At 46.0% G+C, this 24,990-nt stretch overlaps 2 protein-coding genes across 8 annotated transcripts in view; both read right to left on the bottom strand.

Moving 5' to 3' along the window:
• Positions 1-502: 502 nt before the first annotated feature.
• On the bottom strand, positions 503-10,403 carry Tm2d3 (TM2 domain containing 3). 5 transcript variants are annotated; one of them, NM_001106267.2, is made up of 6 exons: positions 10,296-10,403; positions 9,920-10,012; positions 8,535-8,719; positions 5,273-5,447; positions 3,271-3,346; positions 503-812 (listed from the first exon to the last, which is right to left on the bottom strand). In NM_001106267.2, exons 1-6 carry the CDS (start codon positions 10,384-10,386, stop codon positions 647-649), a joined length of 786 nt encoding a protein of 261 aa, NP_001099737.1. In that variant the 5' UTR covers positions 10,387-10,403; the 3' UTR covers positions 503-646. The 5 variants fall into 5 exon arrangements, with proteins under 5 accessions (NP_001099737.1, NP_001406384.1, NP_001406385.1 ...); NM_001419455.1 differs by having other exon boundaries at positions 8,535-8,692; NM_001419456.1 differs by having other exon boundaries at positions 8,535-8,692; positions 9,920-9,997.
• Positions 10,404-12,104: 1,701 nt separating this feature from the next.
• Positions 12,105-24,990, bottom strand: part of Tars3 (threonyl-tRNA synthetase 3) — a 52,301-nt gene continuing 39,415 nt past the window's right edge. For 2 of the 3 annotated variants that reach the window (NM_001401535.1, XM_063262468.1), the window contains 7 exons: positions 23,829-23,966; positions 20,726-20,803; positions 20,455-20,555; positions 17,379-17,483; positions 15,407-15,479; positions 14,320-14,434; positions 12,105-13,021 (listed from right to left, as the gene is read on the bottom strand). In NM_001401535.1, the coding sequence (NP_001388464.1) occupies positions 12,873-13,021; positions 14,320-14,434; positions 15,407-15,479; positions 17,379-17,483; positions 20,455-20,555; positions 20,726-20,803; positions 23,829-23,966 (759 nt within the window). In that variant the 3' untranslated portion in view covers positions 12,105-12,872. Of the gene's footprint in view, positions 13,022-14,319; positions 14,435-15,406; positions 15,480-17,378; positions 17,484-20,454; positions 20,556-20,725; positions 20,804-23,828; positions 23,967-24,655; positions 24,781-24,990 lie in introns of those variants that run through there. The other variant, XR_005505557.2, reaches the window with a different exon arrangement.

Here is a 24,990-nt window from a genome sequence, read left to right as displayed (position 1 = left end):
AAACTGCATCTCCCTTGACACAGATCATACTATGAAGGCGTTACACTCACAACTTACAGAGGGCGGAAGTCTGTGTGAGAAACATTAGCTGGGAGAATATGTGACCATCTCCCATGGCTGAAGCTGAAGAACTTGAAGGTGGAAGATAAAGTAACACAGTGAGACTCAGGCAGGCCTTTCTGCCATTTTGTTTTTCTGGCTTTAAGATTAACTTCTCTCTCTCTCTCTCTCTCTCTCTCTCTCTCTCTCTCTCACACACACACACACACACACACACACAATCTCTCTCTCACACACACACTCTCTCTCACACACCTCTCTCTCTCTCTCTCTCTCTCTCACACACACACACACACACACACACAATCTCTCTCTCACACACACTCTCTCTCATACACCTCTCTCTCTCTCTCTCTCTCTCTCTCTCTCTCTCTCTCTCTCTCTCACACACACACACACACACTAGGGGATTTCAGGTAAATAAAAGTTCTAGGCTATGTGGTTCAGTGTTCCATTTCTTTATTTTACCTTCATCAAGGCAAGCCAAGTACAGATGCTGTACATTAAAAACATAAATACCCCTCTTACACCATGTCCACCTCGCACAAAGGACTCTACGCACTGCTCTCTGAAGCACATAACCACACTAAATGTACAAAGAGCCATCCGCTGGCCCCACATAGCCAACTCCAATCAGCAAGACGTCGATTAGGGTCCATATTCCCAGACCACCAAAGCTGAAGAGCTTGCCGAGGCCTTCACGCCACTGGCCCAGGTAGAAGCGATCCGCTCCAAAGCCCCCAAGGGTGATGCTGCAAAAGAAAAGCAGAACGGCTCAACTCCGTAAGTGCAGGCGAGGAGGAAAGGGTCTGAGAGGATAGAACCCCCATGACCACACATTTACCCCACCAACAACCACGGGCAACAAGACTGCCAAAGATAAGCAAGCATGTGTGGGGCCTGGGTTTGACTCTTGGAAGCAGGGGTGAATTAGGAAACACAACTTTTTGGCTATGCTGAAACCCAACATTTTCTGTTTCAGAAATGACCCCCACTGAGGGACCTGGCATGCTGGTGTGGAGGCAGGAACTGAGTCTTGAGGCACCTGACATGTCTGGTGGACCCAGATCAAGTCACCTCATCTTATCACTGTGAGTGATTCTTGAAAGTTTAAGACCTAAAACTGCTGGGAAATAATGGAAAAGCGCAAAGCAAACATCACAGTGCACAGGGGAGGAGCCCTGGCTCCAACAGGTACCCACAACTCTGTTGGCGTCCTACACCCTCCCCAGAGCACAGCAGTTGGCCCTCAGTATCCAAATGAAGGTTCTGCATCTCAGCAGCCGCGGAACACAAACGCTTGAGAGAAGACCCATCTATACTGGACAGTATAACCTTTCCCTTGTCATTACACCTCAGCAAGTGACAAGCATTTACACGGAGTTCACACGGGATCGCATAGGCCACGCTGGGATAACGGAAGGTGAAGGGATGGGATGTCTGTCTGCTGTGTGCAAGCACTACACTATGTGATAAAAGGACTTGAGTGCCCAGGGGTTTTGGTATCTGAGGGGGCCATGGAACCAACAGCATTTTGGAGCAAACCCACAGACATCTCCTTAGAGTGAACATTCTGAAAAATCCACGTTGAGCGTCAACAAAAAAGCTTCCATAATTCTGGTAAGTTGTTCAGCGGTGTGTGATGTAAAATGTTGCCAATGTGAGGGTCCCTGAGAAGGGTGTCATGGGCCTCTCTCTCCTTTGCAATTTTTCTGTGAGACTAAAACTATATTAAATTTGGGTGAGATCTGGTTGGCTGGCTCAGGAGGCCTGGTGGCCCACACCTGTAATCCCAGCCCTGGGAGGCTGAGGTACGACTGTTGTGAGTTTGTGGCCAGTCAGACTACATAGTAAGATCCAGGCCAGCCAGAACTACATGGCAAGAGCCTACCTCAAGAAACAAGATGAACAGACAGAGGTGTTTGAAGGGCAGCTATTGGTTTCCATTTGAATCACTGCAGACAAAGCTGGTTTGTCACATCTGACTTTACCCTGACTTCCTCTTTATTTTCAATTATCCCCACTCCCAGGCAGGATTCTTCTCTTTCCTCAAGCCTAGATCCTCCTCAGAAGCCATGTTGCCACCAATGGGACTGGAGAGATTCCATCAAAACTGAGTGTCCTGACAATTAGTAGTAGGTCGGGTTGCCACCAGGCATTCCACACAGGACAGCCCAAGACAAAGAATGTGGCCCAAAAGTAAGCGAAGAGCAGCCCTGCCCCAGCGTCACCCACTGCAGGCTCAGGTCTCGGGCCAGAGCTAAGACTTCAGGTGTAAACAGCCAGCGTATCTTTCCATCACTCATCTGACTGCAGTCCCTCCTGGTTTTCCCTTTCATGGGAAGAGCGGGTTCAATTCTTTTAGACACGGCTGAACAGTTTAATAATCCGTAAGTGTATTTCCTTTCCTTTTGTGCATGCAGTATATGGTGTATGTGTGTGACAGTGGGGGCCAGAGGGTAACTTGGGGAGTCCGGCTCCATTATTAATCACCTACCCAGGCCCTGGCAATCACTGGGACTCAGCAGTCAATGCTGCAGCAAATGCTCACATGCTCAACATTCACTTGTATGTAAGAGTTACAGGTATTCAACCAGGCTGCATAATTAATAATTAGAGGTAATTAAAATGCTTGTCATGGGCCAGCGAAATGGCTCAGTAGGTGCAGGTGCTTGCTTGGTGACTGGGTCTCATCCCCAGAACCCAAGCAGAAGGGGAAGGAGAGAACTGACTCCACAAAATTGTCCTCTGGCCTCTTCATGTGTGCCACAGATTGGCAGATAAACAAACACACACACACACACACACACACACACACACACACACACACACACACACACAGCAAACAAAAATGTTTAAATTAAGTGCTTTTAATTTTCCCCAATTTTCAGTGAGCACATTACTACTCTTTGCAATAAATTACTTAAAATATTCATTATTAGACAGTATTTTAGTAATTCAGGTGTGTTCGGGTGTGAAACCCTGGCTGTTTCTAACAATTCGTAACAGTAATTCCAGCACGTCAGTCTCATCTCGGAGAAGCTAGCACAGCTCAGTTCCAGAGTTCCATGTCACCTCCCACGTCTGTCTCTCAGTACCTCCCTAATGTAGGCTCAGAGGGAGACAAGCCCAGCTGAGCGAAATGCTGGAAGGTCCCTCTGACACAGAGATAACCCAGGAGCAGTTAACGCAGCAGGACCAAAGCGTTACCTCAGAGCCAGAGCCGTCGACCACTTGTAGCCTCCAGTCCAGTTGCAGTACAGCAGTTTAGGGAAAGTCCGGTTACCTTCAAAAAAAAAGAGGAAACGCTTTACACCGAAACACGGGCAACATAAAATATTCTCACAGAAACTCACTTATCAACAATGGTCTTGGAATTTGGAATAAGTTACCTCTTTTTACAAAAACATTCACCACTGTAAGAGCATAAAACAAACTCTTTGCCATTTATAAGCACAGTAGATGTAGTGCTTATATTGTTAACTTAGGGCTAGCCACATGGAGAGAAATAAAGTCATCATCTACCAGAAATGAACTCCAGAGGATTATACACCTAAATATGAAAAGCCAAATTTGGTTTTAAAAAAAGATGCCTTTTATCTTTATGATCCCAGAATAAGAAAACAATAAAAACACATGATAGCTGGGCTGAAAGTAACTTAAGCTTCTTGACTCTAACTGTTCTGATTGGAGCAAAGGCTCCACTGATAAGCACTTTGCATGCACACATAGGAACCAGAGTTTGGATCTCCAGATCTCACAGACAAGCTGGGCAGAAATGCAATCTAAGTACTGAGGAGGCAGGGACTTTCAGGAAAGCCTTCCTGGCCAGCTGACTGCTAGAGCTGGAATGGGTGAGCTCTGGGCTCGCTGAGAGACCAAGGAAGGCACCCAACACTAATTTCAGGCCTCCACAAGTGCCAGCCACATCTCCATCCCCCCTTCCTCCCTCGCCCCCTCACTACACACACACACACACACCACACACACACACACACACACACACACACACACAGACACACACACATACATACACACACACACACAGACACCCACACCCACCACACACACACACACACCCACACACCCACACCACACCCACACCACACACACACACATACACACACCCACCACACACACACACCCACACATACCCCCACACACACACCACACACACACACACACCCACACCACACACACACCACACCCACACCACACACCCACACCCACACACACCCACCACACACACACCCACACATACCCACACACACACCCACCACACACACACACACATACCCCCACACACCCACCACCACACACACACACACAGACACCCACACATACATACACACACACACACACACAGACACCCACACCCACCACACACACATACACCCACCTACCCACACACACCCCCCCCACACACCACACACACCACACACACACACACCACACCCCCCACACACCCACCACACACACACACCCACACATACCCACACACACACAACCACCACACACACACACCCACACCACACACCCACACACACCCACCACACCCACACACCCACACATACCCACACACACACACACCACACACACCCACACATACCCACCACACACGCACTCACACACCACACACACACACACACACACACACAGAGCTCATCATCAAAGATCTTCTAAAGAAAGTAGAGTTCACAGCTTGGGAAAGGGCCTGAGGGCTACTGAAGGTTGCTATATGCAACAAAAATAAACCCTGTCAATAAAAAGACAGTAAGTGCCAGAGAAGAGCTAGGTTGTCAAGAGCAGTTAAGAAAGTAAAAGAAGACAGCCATTACAGAAGACAAAGCTATGGGGCTGGTAAGCTCCTGAAAGGAAGCAGAGAATGAAAGTCAGATCATGAGTCACCCCTGGGCAGGAGGAGGACAAAGCAAGGCCCTCAGGGGTTGGGTGCCATCAGTACTGGCTGGATGCTAATCTGTTGCAGACCTGAGGCAGTTTTCCTGTGTTATCCCAGATTACGATGAAGGTAAGAGAGCAGAGGATTTCCTGCTGCTTCTTCAGTTTGTGAACCTTGTTCTGAGAAGTGATGTACTTGAGGGACTCTGACTACAATTCAATACATTTACTTCTCAAGTTCCTGGTTACGGGCTCTTGAGTAAGCTCAGAAAAGACAATTTTCCTCCCAGCTCCCGCAAACTCTGCTCCTTACCCAAGCAATGAATGTGGTCGCGCACAGTGCAGTTGGCAAAGTAGCGCTGCCGAGGGCAGGCCACGGTCATGCAGGTGGTGGAATTTGAACACTCATAGTCTGTCTCAGGAAGCTGCCAGCAAAACCTGCAAGTCATGTTGATGACGAAGTTCCTCTGGGGCCTGAGGTCTTGATCCTAAGGAGCAAAGCACAAAGTCAACCCGGTTGGTACAGCATGGCAGCTTGTTATGACATCAACAGACAACCATTTCTAAACACTCATATTTAGGGCCTAGCAGTACATAAAGGAAGCAGGTTCATAGGTAGCATCAAGGGAAAAGATCTATACAGTTTACCTAAAGAAAGGGCTCTGGATTTGGGCGTGGTGATGCACACCTTTAATCCTAACACCCGGGAGGCAGAGGCAGGTAGAACTCTGAGTTTGAGGCCAGCCCGGTCCATGTAGTGAGTTTCAGGACAGCCAAAGCTGTACAGAGAAATCCTGTGTCAACAAAACCAAAGGGGTGTTTCAGAGTGTCATTTCACCAGGACTTTTGTTAGCTTTTTAATAATGAGTATTCATATCTCTGCAATATATAAAAGGGGGCTGGAGAACCCGCTCAGTGATTAAGAACTAACTGCAGATAGGGTCCCAGTGCTGAGAGTGGGGAGTGGACAAAGGCTCCCATCCCTAACCACAAAGCTATCTGCACTTGGTACCCATCTGCCAAGGAAAAACTGGTCTTCTCTGTTGGAGTCTCCTTGGGGACGGTAACTACCCTTCAGGATAGGTTGCATGCCCAGGAGCTGATGGCCAGCACAGAATGAACTCTAGAGTATTTCTGTAGACTTTTGTCTCAAAGAGGTTTGGGCATTTTTTTCTTGTCTTTTTGGTTCTTGTCTTTTTGGTCTTTTGCTTATAGTCTAGTTTCTAATTGTGTATGTGTGTTTCTTGGGTTTTTTGCATTTTTTTTTTTTTGTTGTTGTTGTTTTTAAGAGAGAAAAAGGATATGAGCTGGGTGGGTAGAGAGGTGAGGAGGATCTGCGAGAGGGGACAGCATGATCAGAGTATATTGTAAGAAGACCATTTTTTTCTTTCACTTAAAAAAAGGACCTCCCCCACTAAGCGCCAAAGAAGGAACCCAGGTTTGACTGCCAGTACCCACGCGGTGGCTCTGGAGACACACAACTACTTCTAGCTCCAGTTTCAGAGAGATCTAGTTAGATGCCCTCTCCTGGTCACCAGGGTCACCACATGTATGTGGCAAATGCATGTGGCAGATACACGTAGGTGAAACACCCATACGCTTAAAAAAATGAAGAAAAAGGAGGAGGAGGAGGGGGAGGAGGAGGGGGATGAATGCTTTCTACCTCATTCTAGCACCTCACGGCTCAGAAGAATCACAAGTATGTAGAGTTCTGAGACCTGCCACCAGGTGGTTCTCAGTTGGACTGCATTCTGGTTGATGTGTTAAGTGCTCATAGAGTAGAAGTAACCCCTGAGAGACTGAGTCAGGAAAGAGTGAAACAATTTAGAACTGAGGTAAGGCTGTGCGCTTTGCTTACAGAAGGGCCAGAGCTTAGTGTCTCTCAACAAAGTTATCACCTGACCTTTCCATCTACCTGGAAGGTTCACACCCTTATTTTTCCAGAGCTACCAGGTATCCCACACATCTATTAAACCCATCTTCCTACCATGGAGAATGGAACTGAATAGAAAGAAGAAGAACCTGTGGGAATATGGGAAGGAAATTAAATCCCTTTCCCTGGGAGCTAGTTTATAGTTCCTGCTAGTTGACGGTTAAAAATCTCAAGTCCACTCATAAAGCCAAAACTGCCCATAGAAGCAATGCTTCCTTCCGTAAAGACAAGACACCGTGCTCAGGGTCAAAACGTTTGGAGCCCTGACTGCTCCTGTATTAGGATTCCTTTCAACCACAGCTCTAAATAGCATATTCCATGAAACAACTGCACAATTTCATTTTGAAGGCTATATTTAAGAAAACTGAGTAAACCAGATCATACTTTCTATTAGAATTTAAATCTGAAGAATCTTTAAATCTTGCTGTACATTACAGCCTTTGTGGCCTGTTAACTTAGAAAGTTACAGGATCATACACAATGACCACTGTGAAGGTCCCTACGTGCAACTCTTAAGAAACAAGCAGCCTTGTCTTGGGAGTGTGTACTGTCCTTTCCTACGTCTTTCTCTCTCGACACCCATTCTTCAGTCTCGAGTGCGTATCACACACCTCTACTTTAATCAACTTTGCCTCAGTCTGACCCCTGGGACTCCTCTCTGGCTAAGCATGGATCCAGCTTTACCTAAGTGGGCGGTCCCCTGTGGGACACTGGTCACAGTGCTGTGTGCTATGCTGTCTCTCCCACCACTGACAAACCCAATCCCTTTGCAAGTTCATCTGTGGTAAAAAAGTATTACCATCCCCTCTGTACCCCAATCTCACTACTGAGAACCCAGAAGGTCATGAGGGACATAGGCTAGCAAACTGACATCTTTAAACCCAGAGAGCAGCACTGCCATCCAACCACAAGCAGCCTGTCTAGTAACTGTATAACATGATATGGAAGAAATGGAAGGTTTTACCTAGTCATGCTTTGTTTCAGTGTGTATGTGGTGTGTGTTGTCTGTATCTTCACTTGAGTACCTCCATGTGGAGGACAGAGGCTGACATCTGGGATCTTCCCTGTAGTTGGACCTGGAGTTCTAAATTCAGATCCCGAGTCAGTGAATCACATGACTGAGCCATCGCTAGCCAGCAAGCCCTTAAGGCCCTCCGGTATCAGCCTCTCCAGCACCGGGATTGCAGATGCATGCAGACATGCCTGGGGTTTACACAAGTGCTAGGGGTCCAAACACTGGACTTCATCCTTGCACACAATGTTCTCACCCCAGGATTTTCACTTTTGGAAAAAAATTAGCAGTGGGTCAGCGGTTTTTGAGGGCAGAACCATATATATATATATATATATATATATATATATATATATATATATATATATATATGTGTGTGTGTGTGTGTATGTATATATATGTATAGATGTATGTATATATACACATACATACACACATACATACATATACTAAGCATATATGTTCTACCACTGAGATATACTCCTAGAACCAAATGCAAGATTTAAAAATACTTTCCAGTGTGGTTGTAAAAGACCACAATAAAATCATTACATCATATATCTGACCAGTACAAGCTACACTTTAACGTCATAATGCATGCAGTTGGAAAAAGTAGACTACAATACTCACGACACAGGTAACAGAGGGTTTCACCGTGCAGTCAAACGTGACAGGCTTCCCATAAGTACAGGAGGCATTGGTCGCACACTCTATGCAGTCTGCAGGAAGTCTGCTACATAAGCCATTGCTTGGACACTTCATCATGTAAGGAGGGATCTCAGTACTTTCTGTGAGGTGAGAGAACAGCTGATTCTCTACGGACAGTGATCAGAAGAACAGTGAAAGCCAATTTTCAAAAGCAGAGAGATCAATCATTAGCAATGACACATGTGCTGGGATGTGAACAGCTTGGAGTTGGGGTCAGTGACACCTGCAATCTAAGAGGGTTCCTGTCACCAGCTGGCAGTGACCTGGTAACTGGTGTGACATTGGTCTTCATTCCTGCCTCCCATGTGGCTATGAAAACTGTTAGTGCTCACTGGTAGACCACGCAGGGAAAGTGCTGGGCCCAACCCAGACCCAATGGCAATCAGCACAGATGGACAAACTAAAGCTTGGATAAGGCAGAGTCTATGCAAAATCCCAGAGGAAATATGTGACAGAACTGGAACCAGAACATACAGCTCTTCAAATCCAATCGAATGTCCTTTCCATCAAAATTTATTGATGGAATAATAAATAGCAAAATGAAGCTACTGACACCCTCAGGACGCCAATTCTAGAGCATACTGGTATTAGTATATATGTCCAGACAAGAATCTGTGAGAGACCTCTGACAGTTTCAAGTCCAAGTCCCTGAAACAATGGAACTACAAAGAGATGAACAAAAGGAGCCAGCATGCATTTAGCAAAACAGGGATACTTGAAACTGACACGAAGTGGCCAGCTCTGTAAATACTATTTCCCACTATTGTTCCTGTCTCCATGTGGGCCAGGGTTGGAAGGTTCTAATCACAAAGCTGAAAAGGCCTTCAATCAGGATAACTTCAGTGGCCGGAATGATGAGGAAACAAGGTCCTAAAAGGGTAATTTCCTCAAGCCCCCATCAATCCGACCCCACCCGGATTATACTCCAGTATCTACCCAGCCCTTCTCCCAGCGCATCACATAGCATTAAGGGAGCACTGGAGACTTGATTTTTTTTTTTTTTTTAAATCAAGAGGAAACAGCATTGGTTAAGGAGCTGGGAGAGGGTAGAAATTAGAAAATAAACGGAAATGAAAAGCCCTGTGGGGCTGGATGAGGGAAGTAAGTCCTAGATTTCAAAAAGGAATCAAACACCAATACAGTCTACTGAAGGCTGCTGCCCGCCCTTAATTTACATATCTAAACAACAACACATCAAACAGCGGAAGCCAAAAGGCGACTTCGTATACTAAAGAATTATTTATCGAAAACAGAAATGGGGGAGGAACTACTCGATATAGTTTACTAGAATAGAAAACATCTAGTACCTGCTGCCCTGGGAACTACTATGAATATACGTGTTGGGCCCGGATCCTTTATTGACTGAGCCAGCGGCTGCGAATGGTCTAAATTTAAGGATCCTATAATTAGAGAAACATGTTATCCTGGGATAGGATACCCTTGGTTTGTGTGTTTAACAGGTAGGGGCTCACTGGGCAGATATGGCTCATGAAACGGAAACGACGGGGTCGATCGGGTTCTGGACTACTGCCGCAGGGAAACGGGCTTTCCGGGCGGGCTGGAGCGCAGTGCGGCCTCCGCCGGGAGGGCTGCGGCGCCCAGGCGTCGGTGGCCAGCCTCACGCGGCTCCGGGGACCCTCTTGTCACCAGCTCGCTCGGTGCGGCCCCCAGCCTTGAACTCACCATCGCCCGACAGAATGTAGCACTGGGACAGGAAGAGCAGCACGCGGGACAGGTGGCGGACAGACCGCAGCGGCTCGGCCGCAGCCTCCATCTTGCCGGTGCGCGTGCGCACTTCCGGGCCAGGAGGCGGGACTATGGGGGGCGCGCCGAAGAGGGCGTGTCCGGGCGCCCGCAGGCGCACTGTTGCTGGGCTCCGCCAGCAGACGACCGTGCTTCCCGGCTAGGAGGTAGGGTGGTTTCTCTGTCGCTGCATTTAGAGTGCTGTTGGCCAGGGAAAGTGAGTGGAGCTGGGGCTCCGCAGCAGCAGGAGGTAGCTCGGACCAGAATAGCCCTTACTGCCTTTGAAGAGATACCCCTCTCTTTCCAATGGGAGTCTGGGGGACGGTTATGATCCGATGTCGTTAGCCCATTTTAGTTCCGCTGATCCAGGCAGCAAGGGAAGTAGCTCCAAGAGCACGGAGTCCCACGCACCAGGACCCAGGACTCCTGCCTTAGGTTTCACCACAGCCTGTTTGGGGACACGCGGATTTTAAATATTTGTTTATTTTATTTATGTGAGTACACTGTAGCTATCTTCAGACACACCAGAAGAGAGCATCGGATCCCATCACAGATGGTTGTGAGCCACCATGTGGTTGCTGGGAATTGAACTCAGGACCTCTGGAAGAGCAGTCAGTGCCCTTAACCACTGAGCCATCTCTCCAGCCCGACACGCGGATTTTAGAGTTCCCCTGAGACTAGGAAAAAACCCGGTTAGGTCTCAGGACCTGGGGCAAGAGCCAAGTGTGTGGAATTTTCATATAGGAGCAGAGTCCAACCCCAGCCTGGCCAAGAGACCAACCTCGAGGAGGGGGAGCTGCTCTCTGGAACCTACCTTGTTTCTGTTCAGTATATTTCAGGAAGCATGCGGTAGATATGCCTCTCCCTGTATTTTGTTCCCGGTCCCCCTACTTGCACATCTGATAAGTGAAAGAGTACACGAAATGGTGTTTGGCGCACAACAATCCAGAAAATGTTAGCTTGAAAAATGGCCACAATTTGCATCCTACACCATCACTCGGGTTTCATCTACGATACTAACGAATGCTTTTCTCTTCATGTTCCCCAAAAAACAAGCAATCAATATATCAAAGACAGTTGCTTTTCTGCATCTAATTTGAATTCTGTAGCACCTAGTGAAATCTAAATTCTCCTTGGCATAAAGCTATTTTAATTAGGTTCCAATACAGTAAGGTATTCCTTTCGATTAAAATCCAGGGGCTGGAGAGATGGCTCAGCAGTTAAGAGCACAGACTGTTCTTCCAGAGGTCCTGAGTTCAATTCCCAGCAACCACATGGTGGCTCACAACCATCTGTAATGAGATCCAATGTATCTGAAGAGAGTGGTAGCATAGTCACATACACAAAATACATAAATCTTTAAAATCAGAAATCCAGAAAGGAGTCATCAGTTAAGAACATTTGGCTGCTCTTACAGAGGACCTAGATTCAATTACCTGCACTGACTTGCAGATCACAACCATCTATAACTACAGTTCCAGGGATCTGTTACCCTCTTCTGGCCTCTGTAAGCACTAGACACTCTTGCAGTGTAAAACAACAGATAGGCAGACAAAATAAGAAAAATAATGTTGAAAATATCAGAAATGCAGTCCAGAGGCACAAACAAGCAAATCTCTGTACCAGGTCAGCCAGAACTACATAGTAAAGCCCAGGAGAGCGAGAGTGAGACCGAGAGCGAGAGAGACTTGATTCACCGGGAAAGCGGTGATTAAACTCTAGATAAGCATGGCACATACATTGCAGAGGTTCTAGAAACAGCAAGTGATGCATTTTATTTAAGAATTTAGTGTTTAAAGATAAATAAGGAATTATTAATTATAAGCATTAAAACTGCCACTCTCAACCCACAGCGCAAATAACCGATTCCACAAATTTTCTTTGAAGTTTCATAGTCCTTTGCCGCTAGCACAATATTAGTACTTCTCTTATGATTGCTGACTAAATGAAGTATCAATTCCAACTTTGGGCATGACATTTCCATGTGAACTTTAGTAAAACAGCCATAAAAACACCTGAGATGTGTGTATTAGAAAATAAGACACCTCCCTTCCATGTTCAGAAAGGACCATGGGCTTTTATTGAAAGTCGTTTCTGTCGTTGTTGGGTGAGGGGCAGTGGCCGTTGGGGACGGAGTTCAGGACTCACACATGCAACGTGGATGCTCTAGTCAGGAAGCTACAGCCCACAGGCTGGAAGCACATCTTCTGAGAAAGAAACAAAGCTTAATTTCTGATAATTCTCACTGGTGTTCCTTCCTTTGAATGAACACCATTTTACCACTTAGGTCTCTGGAGTCTTCTTATCTTGCAAATTTCTCCATCTTTTATTTAGTCTCAGAACACAGTGAATTAAAATTTTGTTTATATCAAATAATCACTTTTGCTTCTAAGGTTGAACTCATTGGAGCCCTACAAGTGGCCCTAGGGTTCTTAAAAGAACTAGTATCTTAAGTGACAGGGAAAGTGCATTTTCAGAGGTCAAAACAAAGTTATAGAGAAGCACAAGGGGAAGACTTCAGAATTCTTCCTCGGCATTTAGCGTACGTGATTTTTTGAGGTTCTTCAATTTTTCAATGACTGAAGTTATTGATATTTCTCCATGAATTTTGTTGTCTCTTGTTCGCACATTTACTGAATTGTTTAGCTTTTCCTTTTCACCAACCACTGTAGAAATGAAAGAGAAATAAACATTAAAATGAATGATTTACCTGCCATAAGTTAACTGTCATTCGACATATACCAGAGTTTCTCCTCAATATTGGTTACTAAATTTCAGTCTAATAGGCATGATGTTCTCCCTCAATAGTTCAGTGGCTTGAGGAGAGAAGTGGTGTCTATGCCCCTCTACTGTCTACTTCAGAGCACACTATTGTGGTCCTGGAACAGAAATTGGAAGGGAACTTTTTCTTTTTAATAACAGATATCTGATTCTTCCTCTCCTATTTGATGACTAAGGAAAGATCATGTGACTGGATCCAAGCAAGCCAACCAGAATTTTCCAGAATGTGGGGGAAGCCTGTTCTCTCTTATAACTCATAGTGTAAGAAGATGTGGGAGCGTGTATCTGTGTTTCTTTCCATACAGAAAGGAGAAACAAGCGGGGTTAAAGATATTCAAAAGGATCAGAGCAAAACAGGAGACAGAAAGAGAGCCGAGGTCCTGGTGAGGCTTTCAATAGCTTAGCTATTAATCTGATCTCTCAGATCACCAGTCACCCTGGTACCTTCCAGTAAGCTAATCTGAGGTTACTACCACAATAAAAACCCTGAGACACCTCACCTCCTTTCACAAGCCAGACCTTGCCAGCGATCAACTGGTGACAGAATGGCCCTGGCCATGCTTCCTTTGTCTTCCCACTGCAGACCCTTTCTCCATGTGGGGTGCGTCCAGACCAGACCTCCCGGCATGTTGATATCAGTGTCTTCTGCTCTTATTGTTAACTTTCACTTAATTTTTTTTTGAGCCAAATTTTTGGACTTTGTACCTAATTATTCATGATTCACAAAATTATAGGGGAGCCTCTAGGTTTTTGCATCAGGCTGAGGCAAAAGCAGTGCAGGTCCGCTGAAGTGATAATCCTGGTGTTTGTCTCCATTCAGACTTGAATATTAAGTGTTGCCAGTGATGATACATCACAGACTCTATGTGGAGCTGTGAGATCTGCCCTGTGTGCCACAATCCAACAGTCAACTTGTGATATTCCTCTTCTTCATTTTCTTTATATAAGTCCCCAAGCCAAGCATTGAAAAATAAATAAACACACGGGGCTGGAGAGATGGCTCAGCGGTTAAGAGCACTGACTGCCCTTCCAGAGGTCCTAAGTTCAATTCTCAGCAACCACATGGTGGCTCACAACCTTTTGTCATAGGATCTGATGCCCTCTTCTGACATGCAGGTGTACATAGAGCATTCCTATACATAAAATAAATAAAGCTTTAAAAAGTTAAAAAAGAAAAACTTACCCAAAATAAAATTATACTGAGCCAGCTGTGCATTCCGTATTTTCTTATTTAGTGTACAACTGTCATCTAAGTCCACGTCGGCCATGAAGCCTTCTTCGAAGCATTCCTTTGACACCTAGAAGAAAGTGGGATGTTTCTGTCATTACACTGTGTATGGAAGCCAGACTCCACAGCAGCCCCGTTCCCATCTCCTGGTACTGACAGCTTGGTACAGCTCCTGCCACTTTGTTCAGAGTTGGTCAGAAAAGCATGGAAGAGGAGGGCTTATCACTACTAGCTCTAGGTTGCCAACGCCCGTCACTTCACTCTCTCCAGATCCCTTGCTCTCGCAGGCATTCCAACAGCACGAGAAGCAACCAGCACAGTGAAGATCTCAGGAATGGCGCCTGTGCCCAAAGGCTGCATCCGCATCTGATGCCATGCTGGGACCAAACAGCTAGGGGCTGGCGAGATGCTCTTGCAAAGGACCTGGGTTGGTTCCTAGCACACACATGGTAGCTCAAAACAGACCCTGACTCTAGTTCCAGGAGATCTGGTACCCTCTTCTAAACTCCTCAGACACCAGGCATACAGACAAGGAAGGCAAAACACTCATGCACAGAAAATAAGCCAGGTGTGGTGTACGGAGGCAGAGGCAGGGGGACCTCTGTGAATTCCAGGCCAGCCAGGGTTACATAGTGAGGCCCTGTCTTTAAAAAAATAGCCCAAATAAATACATAAATATTTAAAACGTTTAAAAATGGAACCAGCTAAGCTGCTCCCAGACTGCTACCCTCTCCCCCTGAAAGTAAAGTAATAAGCATTTGTTATCAGATGCCACAGCTAATAAGGTATTCTTTCCCAATAAAAACAAGTGGGAACGAGTAAGTGTGAGGGCTCGAAAGCACCTGTTTCTCAGAAATGTTAAGAACACAGTTCTAACCCTGCCCCAGAGACATGACTCACTCATTGCTCCCAACAGCTGGAGGAAAAGGTGGCTATCAACATGCTAACAGGGCACTATCCTAGAGCACAAATGACATTTCCAGTCAATGACTACACAGAATACATGGCAGTTATTATGTCCTTCGGATGTCTGTGACCTTACCTGTAGAGCGTAGTTTTCACAAGCTGGGCCTACAGGGATGATCATTACCTGGCGAGGAGACAGCCAGAGAGGCCTGAAAAATGTATACAATACGTATGTTTAAAGTCATTTCAAAACGACCACCTATGTGATTAAAAGTAATCAAAGCTTTCTTAAGGTGACAGTTATGAGACAGTGGTACCAGTAAAATGGCATGGAAGCAAATGAAACTTTATCCAATCAGAAGGCACCAGAATAGGGAGGAAAGGAAACTTGGAATTTTGGTAGGAATAGAGGGCAGGCACATCCCTGCACTCCTGAGCATTGATCCCAGAGATCGATTGTGTCCACATGCAACACCTCCACATTGACATCCACGCTGGCTTTATTTAGAACAGGTGCAAACTGGAAACACCCCAATTTGCTTCATCAAGTGAACAGTCAAACATGGTCGACCACACTCTAGATGCCAAGAGTAGTCAGTGAACCAACTACTGACCAAATAAAAATGGCTCTCAAGAGAAGCCTAGTTAGGGGGAGAGAAAGCCAATCTCAGAAAGCTGCACACTGCACGACCCCATTTATGGAACACTCTTGAAATGACAGAATTGTGGTTGCTGGATTAGTGGATGGTGGAGACCGAATAGAGCATGTGCTTCCGTAAGAGGAAGCACGAGTGGCTTTTACAGAGGACAGCACTCCAGGACCACGCCTGTGGAGATGATGCTTCCATGTGCTGCAATCTTAGGAACTAAATACTCCATGGACAGGAGCACATGTAACATGGGAACATCCAAACAGGGTTGGCCGCATCAATGCTTATGTCCTGGTCATGATGTACTGTACCGGTACAAGATACAGGTACAGGTACACAGGTAAGATATTACCACTGGTAGAAGGTGGGTGTGCTGGCTAGTCTGAGGTCAACTTGACACAAGCTAGAGTTATCTGAAAGGAGGGAACCTCAATGGAGACCTAATCCAGGCGAGCAGCAAGCTAGCTTGGAGCAGTTGATTGCTTTGGGTCCCTTTCAATATGCAAGGCTGATTCCAGAGGACAGCGATTTCCCTAGAAATATGGTATCTCTGGATGTCGGTTTCCTCTGTTCTGCCAGCAGCACCGTGGAACAGTTCCTCGGCAGAGAAGTGAGGGAGTGAGCCAGCATCGCCAGAGTCACTAACATCTGTGTTTAGAGACAAGTGCCTCACCTGCTACCATGGCACCGCTGGCACTATATAGCACACCCTGGGACAGGGATGTGTAGACCACCAGCCACTAGTGAAACAATAGCTTCCCCATCAATTGCAAACTAAGAAAATGCCCGACAGCAAGATCTTATGGAAGCATTTTATTAATTGAGGTTCCCTCCTTTAGGAGCCTGGTTAAGCTGATATAAAACTAGCCAGCACAATGGCCCACCGGTGTTATCAGTCTTCCCCAAGCCTGTCTCTATTTTTCAATCTGATGACTTCTCCATATCTGGCCTTGTGATCAGAATGGTACTTGTTCAGCACACTTGTGGCCAGCCTGCCTTCCAGAAGAGCGAACTCCAAGCTATAGCAGTGGGAGCATTTCCTTTCCTGGCTGGGCCTGCACACTGGGGCAGCTTGTCACCCTAGTGCTGGTGTGCTGTGAGGGCCCTGTGTGGATCAGGTGGATGTGCTTTTCTCTGTAGTCAGGGAGTCACCCAGGGTAACAATCAGAGCTGAAGGGGACAGCAGTGATGTAAGACAGGGAACAGTGGAGACGGACGTGTCTTCAGACAACACTGAAACTCTGGAGGGCTTGGAAAGGGTGAAAAGATAACTTGGCCAACCTGCGAGCTTGTGCTCCTCAGAGGGCAACGGTACAGCTTTATGTCACCTGCCTGCCATCTTGTTTCCTGATCTGGCAAACGTAACAAGATCCCTCCCTTTGCTAATTATGAGGCAGGGACTTAGTCTGTCCAGACTGGGGTTTAGAGGGGTCCTCTAGCGCTCCCCCCATGACTTACCATTTCCCCCCGTAGTTCTCTGAGAGAATGGCTATCATCCTTTCCACAGATCCCAGGATGGCTCGGTGAATGATCACAGGCCTGTTCTTGTCATCCCCATCCTTACTGAAGAAATGAAAAAACATGTATCAGGGACCTCCTGACTGTCCAGTGTTGTTTGTCGTTCGTGTTTTGGGGCATCTTTATTAGAAAGTTGTTTTTATTGGCAGCTTTCCCCTAGACTTCCCTTACTAATGCTTTTTCATCTACTTTTAAGTCACATTATCAGAGAACATTCACATATATAAAAGCAGAATGCTGTAGTGAGGACCACAGCCCGCCTCTGAGATTCACAGAGTGTCCACTCACAGCCAGTCTTAATAATCCAGTTCTCCCTCATCCACTGCCCCACTGTAAGCCTTGTTTTTCCAAAATATGTCTGCTATTTACTTTAAATATCCATCAGTTAAATTTACCCACAGACTGTAAACCATCATGGCACGGGCTTCATAGTTCATCATTCTCTCCTCCCCTATGGGAAAACCCAATGAAGCCAGTTGTGACTGCCAGCTTCAATGAAGTGAGGCACGCCAAAATCCGTGCACACACTCAGAAGGTACAGCTCAGTTTATTCAGCATGTAATCCATAACACAGACCTCAAAAGCTGTATCAGTTAACTACTTCTAAAACACACTCAAAACAAATACAGAGAGGTCCTCTCTTAATCCAGTTTGCACATGTTGAAACTGGGCACCGTCGCCGATAAATGGTCCTGTGGATGAACACTGCATTCAGGCAGAAGTCTGTGCAGATCCCAGAGATCCTGGCAGTGGCAGTAGGAGGGGACACCCGGAAGCATCCTGAACTCATTCCTCTGTGAACTTATGCACACGTCACCTACTCCACGGGAGGAGCAGTATAAAATATTCCTAAATGCTGTTTTACGTGAGAAATGAAAGAGAAATACGATGCCATCTTCTCAGGCCTCTATGCATTCAGAATTTTGTCTCGTCTTTCATTTTAATCAACTAGTGACATAAAATTTCGCTTACACACCCATGCTATCCAACAAACCTTAGAATGTCCACCAAATTTTCCTTCAAATAACCCCAGCAGATTGACTTCATAGGTGGGGTGGAAGAGAGTAGCTTTGCCATGTTGATTCTTCCCGTCCCAAGACTGGACTGAAGCTTCCCTTAAGTAACTTCTGGTAAAATCTCATGATGTAAACACCACACTCATCTCTCAAGTTCATCCCTTGGATACCTGCGCTACACCATTACTTCTGGAGTGTTTCTGCCTTGTCTTTCCCAGCTGACGCGAGGGAGGCACACTGGGCATTCCACGCTCCCGTCACTGCCAGCGCCCTGACTTTCTTCCTAGCTCTGAGTTCTATCCACTTGATTTTCGACATGAGAGCTTCCATTAGGCCTTTAACTATCAGCACTCCTGAGATAATTCTGGGCAGCAGTAACACAGGAGACATTTCCACCTTCTTCCTGCTTCTGTCGAGTGCGGCTGTCATTTGCTGGCAAACGCTCCTTGTCACAACTAGGACATTTATCTCCATCACGCCACAGGAATGGGTTTCGGCTGAGCTTTGTCTGATGCCCTTCCTCCAGGGAGGGTGCAATGGGTCCCCACAGTAAGTCTCTCTTGCTCCCTTAAGATGCACGTTCTGGTGATGCCTCACTCTCTTGCTCTCTAGGCCTCAAAATCACATCAGCTCCTTCTCTAGCACCCTCCCCCAACACTCCCCTGAGTTTGTCTCCCTGGCACCGCCTGGTTCTAACCATCACCATCTCTGAGCCGCCTGTGGACCCGCTCTCCTCCCTCCAGCCTCCACTCCACGCACTCCTAGGATGGACAGCTTGTCCGGATGATCTAGTTCCCGTTCACTCCCACTGAGTGAGAAGTGGTTATCTGTTTATTATCATAACCCTGATAGGAAATATCCTATGAAAATTACTGGATTTGAAACATGACAGTAACTTTCTCCCACAAAAGGGAAACTTATAGGTGTTTGTGGATTCAGTGGAAATTGTACCAGTTATCTGAAAGAGAACCAACACCAAGTTTATCTCATCCTGCCCGGGGAACAGAAGATAAGGAACACTCCCCACTTGCTTTATAATACTAACATCCTTAGGTACCGCGACCTGGTAAAGCTGCACAAGAAAGCAAAGCTACAGGCCAATTTCCTATGTGAAAATGTATTAAAGACTAAACAGACTAATGGCAGATCAAGGCCCTTTAGCTTAGCAGTACAAGGCTAGTTCAATATTCTAAATAAATGCCATCTACCATATTAATAAGCTAAAGAAAAACGATAATTCTTTTTTATTTATTTATTTTATGTATGTGAGTACACACTCACTGTCTTCAGACACACCAGAAGAGGGCAGCAGATCCCACTACAGATGGTTGTGAGCCACCATGTGGTTGCTGGGATTTGAACTCAGGACCTCTGGAAGAGCAGTCAGTGATCTTAACTGCTGAGCCTTCTCTCTATAATTCTTGATAAAACAGTTTGGACACTAGAAATATTGGGAAACATTTTCCCCTTTTGTAGAAGTAGGAGGGGGTTGAATCCAAGGCCTGGTAAAGGGCAAGCAAACACTCTACCCTAAGCTCTGCCCACAGCTGGAGAAGTGGCAGAAAGGGAGTTCTAGGGAGTAGAAGGTGATCAGGCCCAGAGGGATACCCCGGGAGAGACTGCTGTAGTTCTCACACAGTTAGGCTAGTTCTCAAGAGAACAGGTTACTATGGAGCCCGGCTGCCTCCTGCACTGGCTGTTTCATTTCATCTCTGCCCTGTTGTGAGGCAGCAGGAGACCTGTGCCAGCTGCCACGCCATGATATTTGGACTTTAGAGCTGCTGTAACTATGGTCAAATAAATGCCATTTGTTCATTAAGCACTGAGCCTTAACCTAAGGCTTAACTTAAGCCTTTTGATCTAGCAGCATAAATGGATGAAGAAAATCCCCAGATTACAAATATGTATTGTGCACAACATAGACACCAGAACTCACTAGTGCTTACTTCTGTGTTGCCCGAGATCTCATGACAAATTAAGAGAAGATCAGAATCACTCACCTAACATATGTGAGGTTAAACCTAATAGGCAGTTGGAAGTCCAGCTGGATTGTCGCACACTGATGGTATCTGCCGATAGCATCCTTAATTTTTATATCAATCTGTAAAGTAGGTAATGCTTGCTTAGAGACAGTTTTCATTTATAAATACCCCCTTTCCTGAACCCCCTATCTCCCTGTTCCCCTCCCTCCTTGTCCCCCCTCCCCCTCCCCTCTCTCCCTTCCTCCCCCCTTCCCTGTCCCTCCCCCCTCCCAGCATATGCCCTACTTACTTTAGGGCCATAGAATGCTCCATCTCCTGGGTTTATTTTCCAAGGTTTTCCAAATCCCGTCAAGCTATTCTGCAGTTGCTGTTTTAAAAGAGAGATCATTAAACACTTTCTACGGATCACACATCCATCCATCATACTTTCTATGGACACACAGCTCATACGTATTCATACATCTTAGGTACATTCTACTTTCCTTCAGCACACGCCTTTCAACAGCGCAGTGGGGGAAATGTACCATTTTCTCAACTGTTGCAGGGGATTGCAGAAAAGGCCTTTCTTCCAGGCAGGCCCTCTCAGTCCTACACGCCGACGGCAGTTGTCTCTTAGTTTGTTTCTCTGTTGCTGTGGTCAAACCATGACCAAGACCAGCTCAGGGAAGGAAAGAATTCATTTCCTCTGACAACTCCCCAGCCACAGTCTATCACTGAGTGAAGTCAGGGCAGGAAGCAAAGAGGCAGGAGCTGAAGCAGAGGCCCCTGAAGAGCCCTGCTCTGCTCCCTGGCTCACCTTCCAGGACCTCTGGCCCAGGGGTGGCACCCCTCTGTGACATCAGTCAGCAATCAAGAAAAGTCCCACAGAGGGTCAATCTGACGGAGGTAATTCCTCAATAGAGATGCTCTCTTCCAAAATATGTCTAGGTTTGTAATAACCTGGCAAAATCAAACCAGAGCAATGTCTCCTGGTGATGTATCTGAGACCTGGTGATGTATCCTGTAGGTGGGGCTTCCACACATAAAGAGGTGTGAGAGCCTTGGTCCTGCTTTGCCATTTTCACTGTGTGACACTAGTTTCCTTTGTGTGTCTTTGACCTCTGCTGCAACTGGGGTTGGGGGTGGGGATGCAGGGTAACTCTCATGGGTTGCTGGGGAATAGGGAAAGGAACCTCACTTTGGTTTTCAGCCTAAGCCAGGTCAGACTTTAGATGTAGCCTACGGTGGAAATGCTTCGCACTTACTTACAGTGAGTGGGTGTGCAGATAAGTACTGACAGAAGAAGCCCAGGGTCCCAGTTAGGGCATGCTCTTGACAGAGAGAACTTCTCTCCTGAGATGCCAGCAGCGTCCCTAGTGGACCTAACTCTGCTGGAGCAGCCTCCCTCTCTTAGGACCAAGAAAGGCCACCTGCATGGAGGTGCAGCACAGGTGTGGGAGGTCCTTCCTCGCCATATTGTTTCTGAAGAGAAAGGGTTACTAAGTAGAGAAACTGAGACCCTGTGACAGCAATCGGAGGTCCTGGAGCACCCAAGGCATTAAAGTGCCAAAGATAGGCCAAGGTTCGGCGAAGAATATGAAGCATAAGTGAGCACATTTTTGTCAGGTCTCTGGGGACCCAGGATGAGGCAGTGCAATAGGAGCAGAGGTGGCTATAGAGATGGCTTAAGAAAGCTTTGGGTTTTCCAAGCCATCTCAGAGACTTGTAAAAAAAACAATGACAACAATGACAGCAGCACCCTCAAATGTTCACTGACTTCCAGAGGATCGCAGCTGCTCGCTGTGGGAGAAAGGTCCCCAAAGTAGAGGAAGGTCCACCCTGTGCCACATTCCTAGGAGACCGGCTGCTAAACTTTAGCCACATCAATCAAAAGAGCAAAAATGTCAAGACTTCCAGCCCATTATCCCCATGCCGAGTCCATCCCTCCTTTAGTCCCTGTTGGGGGTTGGTCTGGAGTTGCTTTGTGTCAAATTCTCAACAGTGGTCCCAAAGATCTGGTGCAGACAAGCACATTCTCACGTATATCAGATGATGTGTTAATTTTGCTCACTGACCTTCTATGACTGGTAAAATAAGACTGGCTACAGCCAATTCCTGGGGAGAATAGAGGTAGGCGGGGTTTCAGTTACTGTGCTGGGGGTCCCAGGTAGGGACCAGTAGAGAGAGAGAGGGAGAGAGAGAGAAGTGTGTGTGTGTGTATATGTGTGTGTGTGTGTGTGTGTGTGAGAGAGAGAGAGAGAGAGAGAGAGAGAGAGAGAGAGAGAGAGAGAGATGGGAGAACAGGAGGTCTCCATTAGGAGGAAAGGACCAGAAGCACATGGCCAAGAGAAGTACACTAAGGACAGACAGATGGAGACTCAAACAGCAAGTAACTGGGGAGCACAGCTGGGAACTAGCCAGTTTAGTGTATAGAAAAATAGAGAGGGATAATTGGCCAGCAAGTGTGCTAAAACTGATTAAATAAATCAATAGGATTCAGTCTCCATTATTGGTGGGCTGGTTGTATGAAGAACTAATAGATTATATGTATATATGTATATATACACATGTATAATTATATTTATATAAACATTTTATAATTTATAAATATAAATAATATAAAATATGTATGGTATATTAAATAAATACATTTATTTGATATACATATGTAAAATAATAAAATATATAATAAAATATGTAATATAATTATATTATGTATATTATTTCACATACATACACACACATATATATAAAATTAATGACAAGTCCCCATAGCCCACCCAGTTTTAAGTGACTGAGAGAGATGACTGTGACATTGACACAGACATGAAAACGACTGCATATGTGCACTAGCCGGCACTATGCCACCATTATCTCATATACATGTTCATCTACATTCCCCACAGCCTTCTGTAGAAGGTGTTATCCCCTGGGCACAGGCGCCACGGTCACATCTCATGCCCAGTCCTGATCCTGAGAGAGCGGACATGCCTGAGCAGGGAGAACAGCTAAGCCAGTCTCGGCACCCTCTTTTCCCCTCTCTACTCCCATGTGGTTCTTAGGTAAACTGAGTCAGCACCCTTCCTGGGAGAGGAGGCCTCATTTAACTTTGATCCCCCATTCAGTAGACAGGGAAGAAGAGTGTAGTCAGTGCACAGGGCAGGGCATGTGGGAGGAGGAGACCCTATGACACTCAAGCCTGGCCTGTGTCTGTGCGCCTCTGCCTGGCATCCATCTTCTGACAGCACGAGGAGATGCTCTTTGTACGGTGCCCCGCCCCGTTCTCCTGCCTCCTGTGTGGCACAGACGGTCACCATTGTGATGAGAACTGGCTAGCCACATTCCATGGTCTTCATTCATCCCGACTCCCCAGTTTAAACCCTCAGAAGTGTGGTTTCTTGTCTCCTGCTTACCCTTTCAGCTTCGTCCCATATCTCAGTCTCTCCTAGGAAGTGCTCAGGCCTTGTCGACAGGTTTAATTGAAAGGAGAAGCCGAATGTTGAGTAAACAGACTGTAAAAAGTGCAAGCACCCCTTTATTTCTTCTTCAATCTGAAATTGAAGGCAAGACAGTCAATGGAACAGCAATTTAAATTCATCTGTGGCATTTATAACTATAAATCATTTATGCCAAGTAGTTCTTAAAACTAATTTTAAAAGCACTTTTTAAATTTTTTATGTGCACATGAGTGTTTGCCCGTATGTATCTGCACTACATGATACCAGTGTTGCCGAGGCCAGAAGAGGGTAACAGGTTCCCAAGAAATGGAATTACAGAGAGTCCTGAGTTATGATGTAAGGGCCGGGAACTGAACCTGCATCCTTTGCAAGAACACAAGAACAGCAGTGTTCTTAGCCAATGAGCCATCTCTCCGGCCCTAGGAAGCCTGGTTCTAACACTGGGTGGTTGGCACCTTCCATTGCTAACACTGACTATGATTACTTTTAGACCTAGACATGGGTATGCCAGTGTATCCATGTGTATATGCTTTTAGTAGTTCCTGTAGGTACTATACAACATTTTCAAATGACTGTAGAAACTCCACATCTTTGCCAAAAGATGTCGTGCCTTTTTTGTCACTTTTGAAGGATATTTCTCTAGACTGGGAATTCTTCATTGACAGTGTTTTCTTTTAGTCCTTGAAAAAGGTTGGACTGCATTTTTTCTCCTCTGAAGTAACTCTTATTTCTTTCTCTCTGCCTTCCATTTTCTGTCCTTTTCCCCATAACATTAAACTCACATCTTAGCATAGACTTCTCTGGGTGTGGCCTGTCTGCACCTCACTTGACTTCCTGATTGGTGGTTTGTGTTTTTTGATGGATTTGACAAGTTCTTGGCCACCAGCTAACACCTCCTTCCATGTCCCTGCAAGGGATAAGCATATGGAGGTTAGTCATGGCTAGTCCCTTCCCCAGGTTCATTTCCTGCCTTTCAGATTCAATATCTATTTTTGTATCTATATATTCTTCCTGTCTCCTCTGTTCTACTCATAAATCCAGTTACTGGGCTTTTATTTTGGTTTTTAGTTACATATTTCAAAAAAAATTTTCTACTTAGTTTTTCACTATAATCTTT

The sequence above is a fragment of the Rattus norvegicus genome, chromosome 1 (assembly GCF_036323735.1).
Source record: "Rattus norvegicus strain BN/NHsdMcwi chromosome 1, GRCr8, whole genome shotgun sequence".
In the NCBI taxonomy this organism is placed as follows: Eukaryota; Metazoa; Chordata; class Mammalia; order Rodentia; family Muridae; genus Rattus; species Rattus norvegicus.
Note: the sequence above shows the minus strand (reverse complement) of the source record. Positions and strands in the feature narration are given on the sequence as shown.

Excerpts from the sequence above, each read along its gene's own strand:
- Tm2d3 (NM_001106267.2), bottom strand. The coding sequence starts at position 10,386 with ATGGAGGCTGCGGCCGAGCCGCTGCGGTCTGTCCGCCACCTGTCCCGC. Across the intron at positions 5,448-8,534 it reads AACCCTCTGTTACCTGTGTC|GATCAAGACCTCAGGCCCCA; the intron begins GTGAGTATTGTA and ends TTTGCTCCTTAG. Across the intron at positions 813-3,270 it reads TCGACGGCTCTGGCTCTGAG|CATCACCCTTGGGGGCTTTG; the intron begins GTAACGCTTTGG and ends TTTCTTTTGCAG.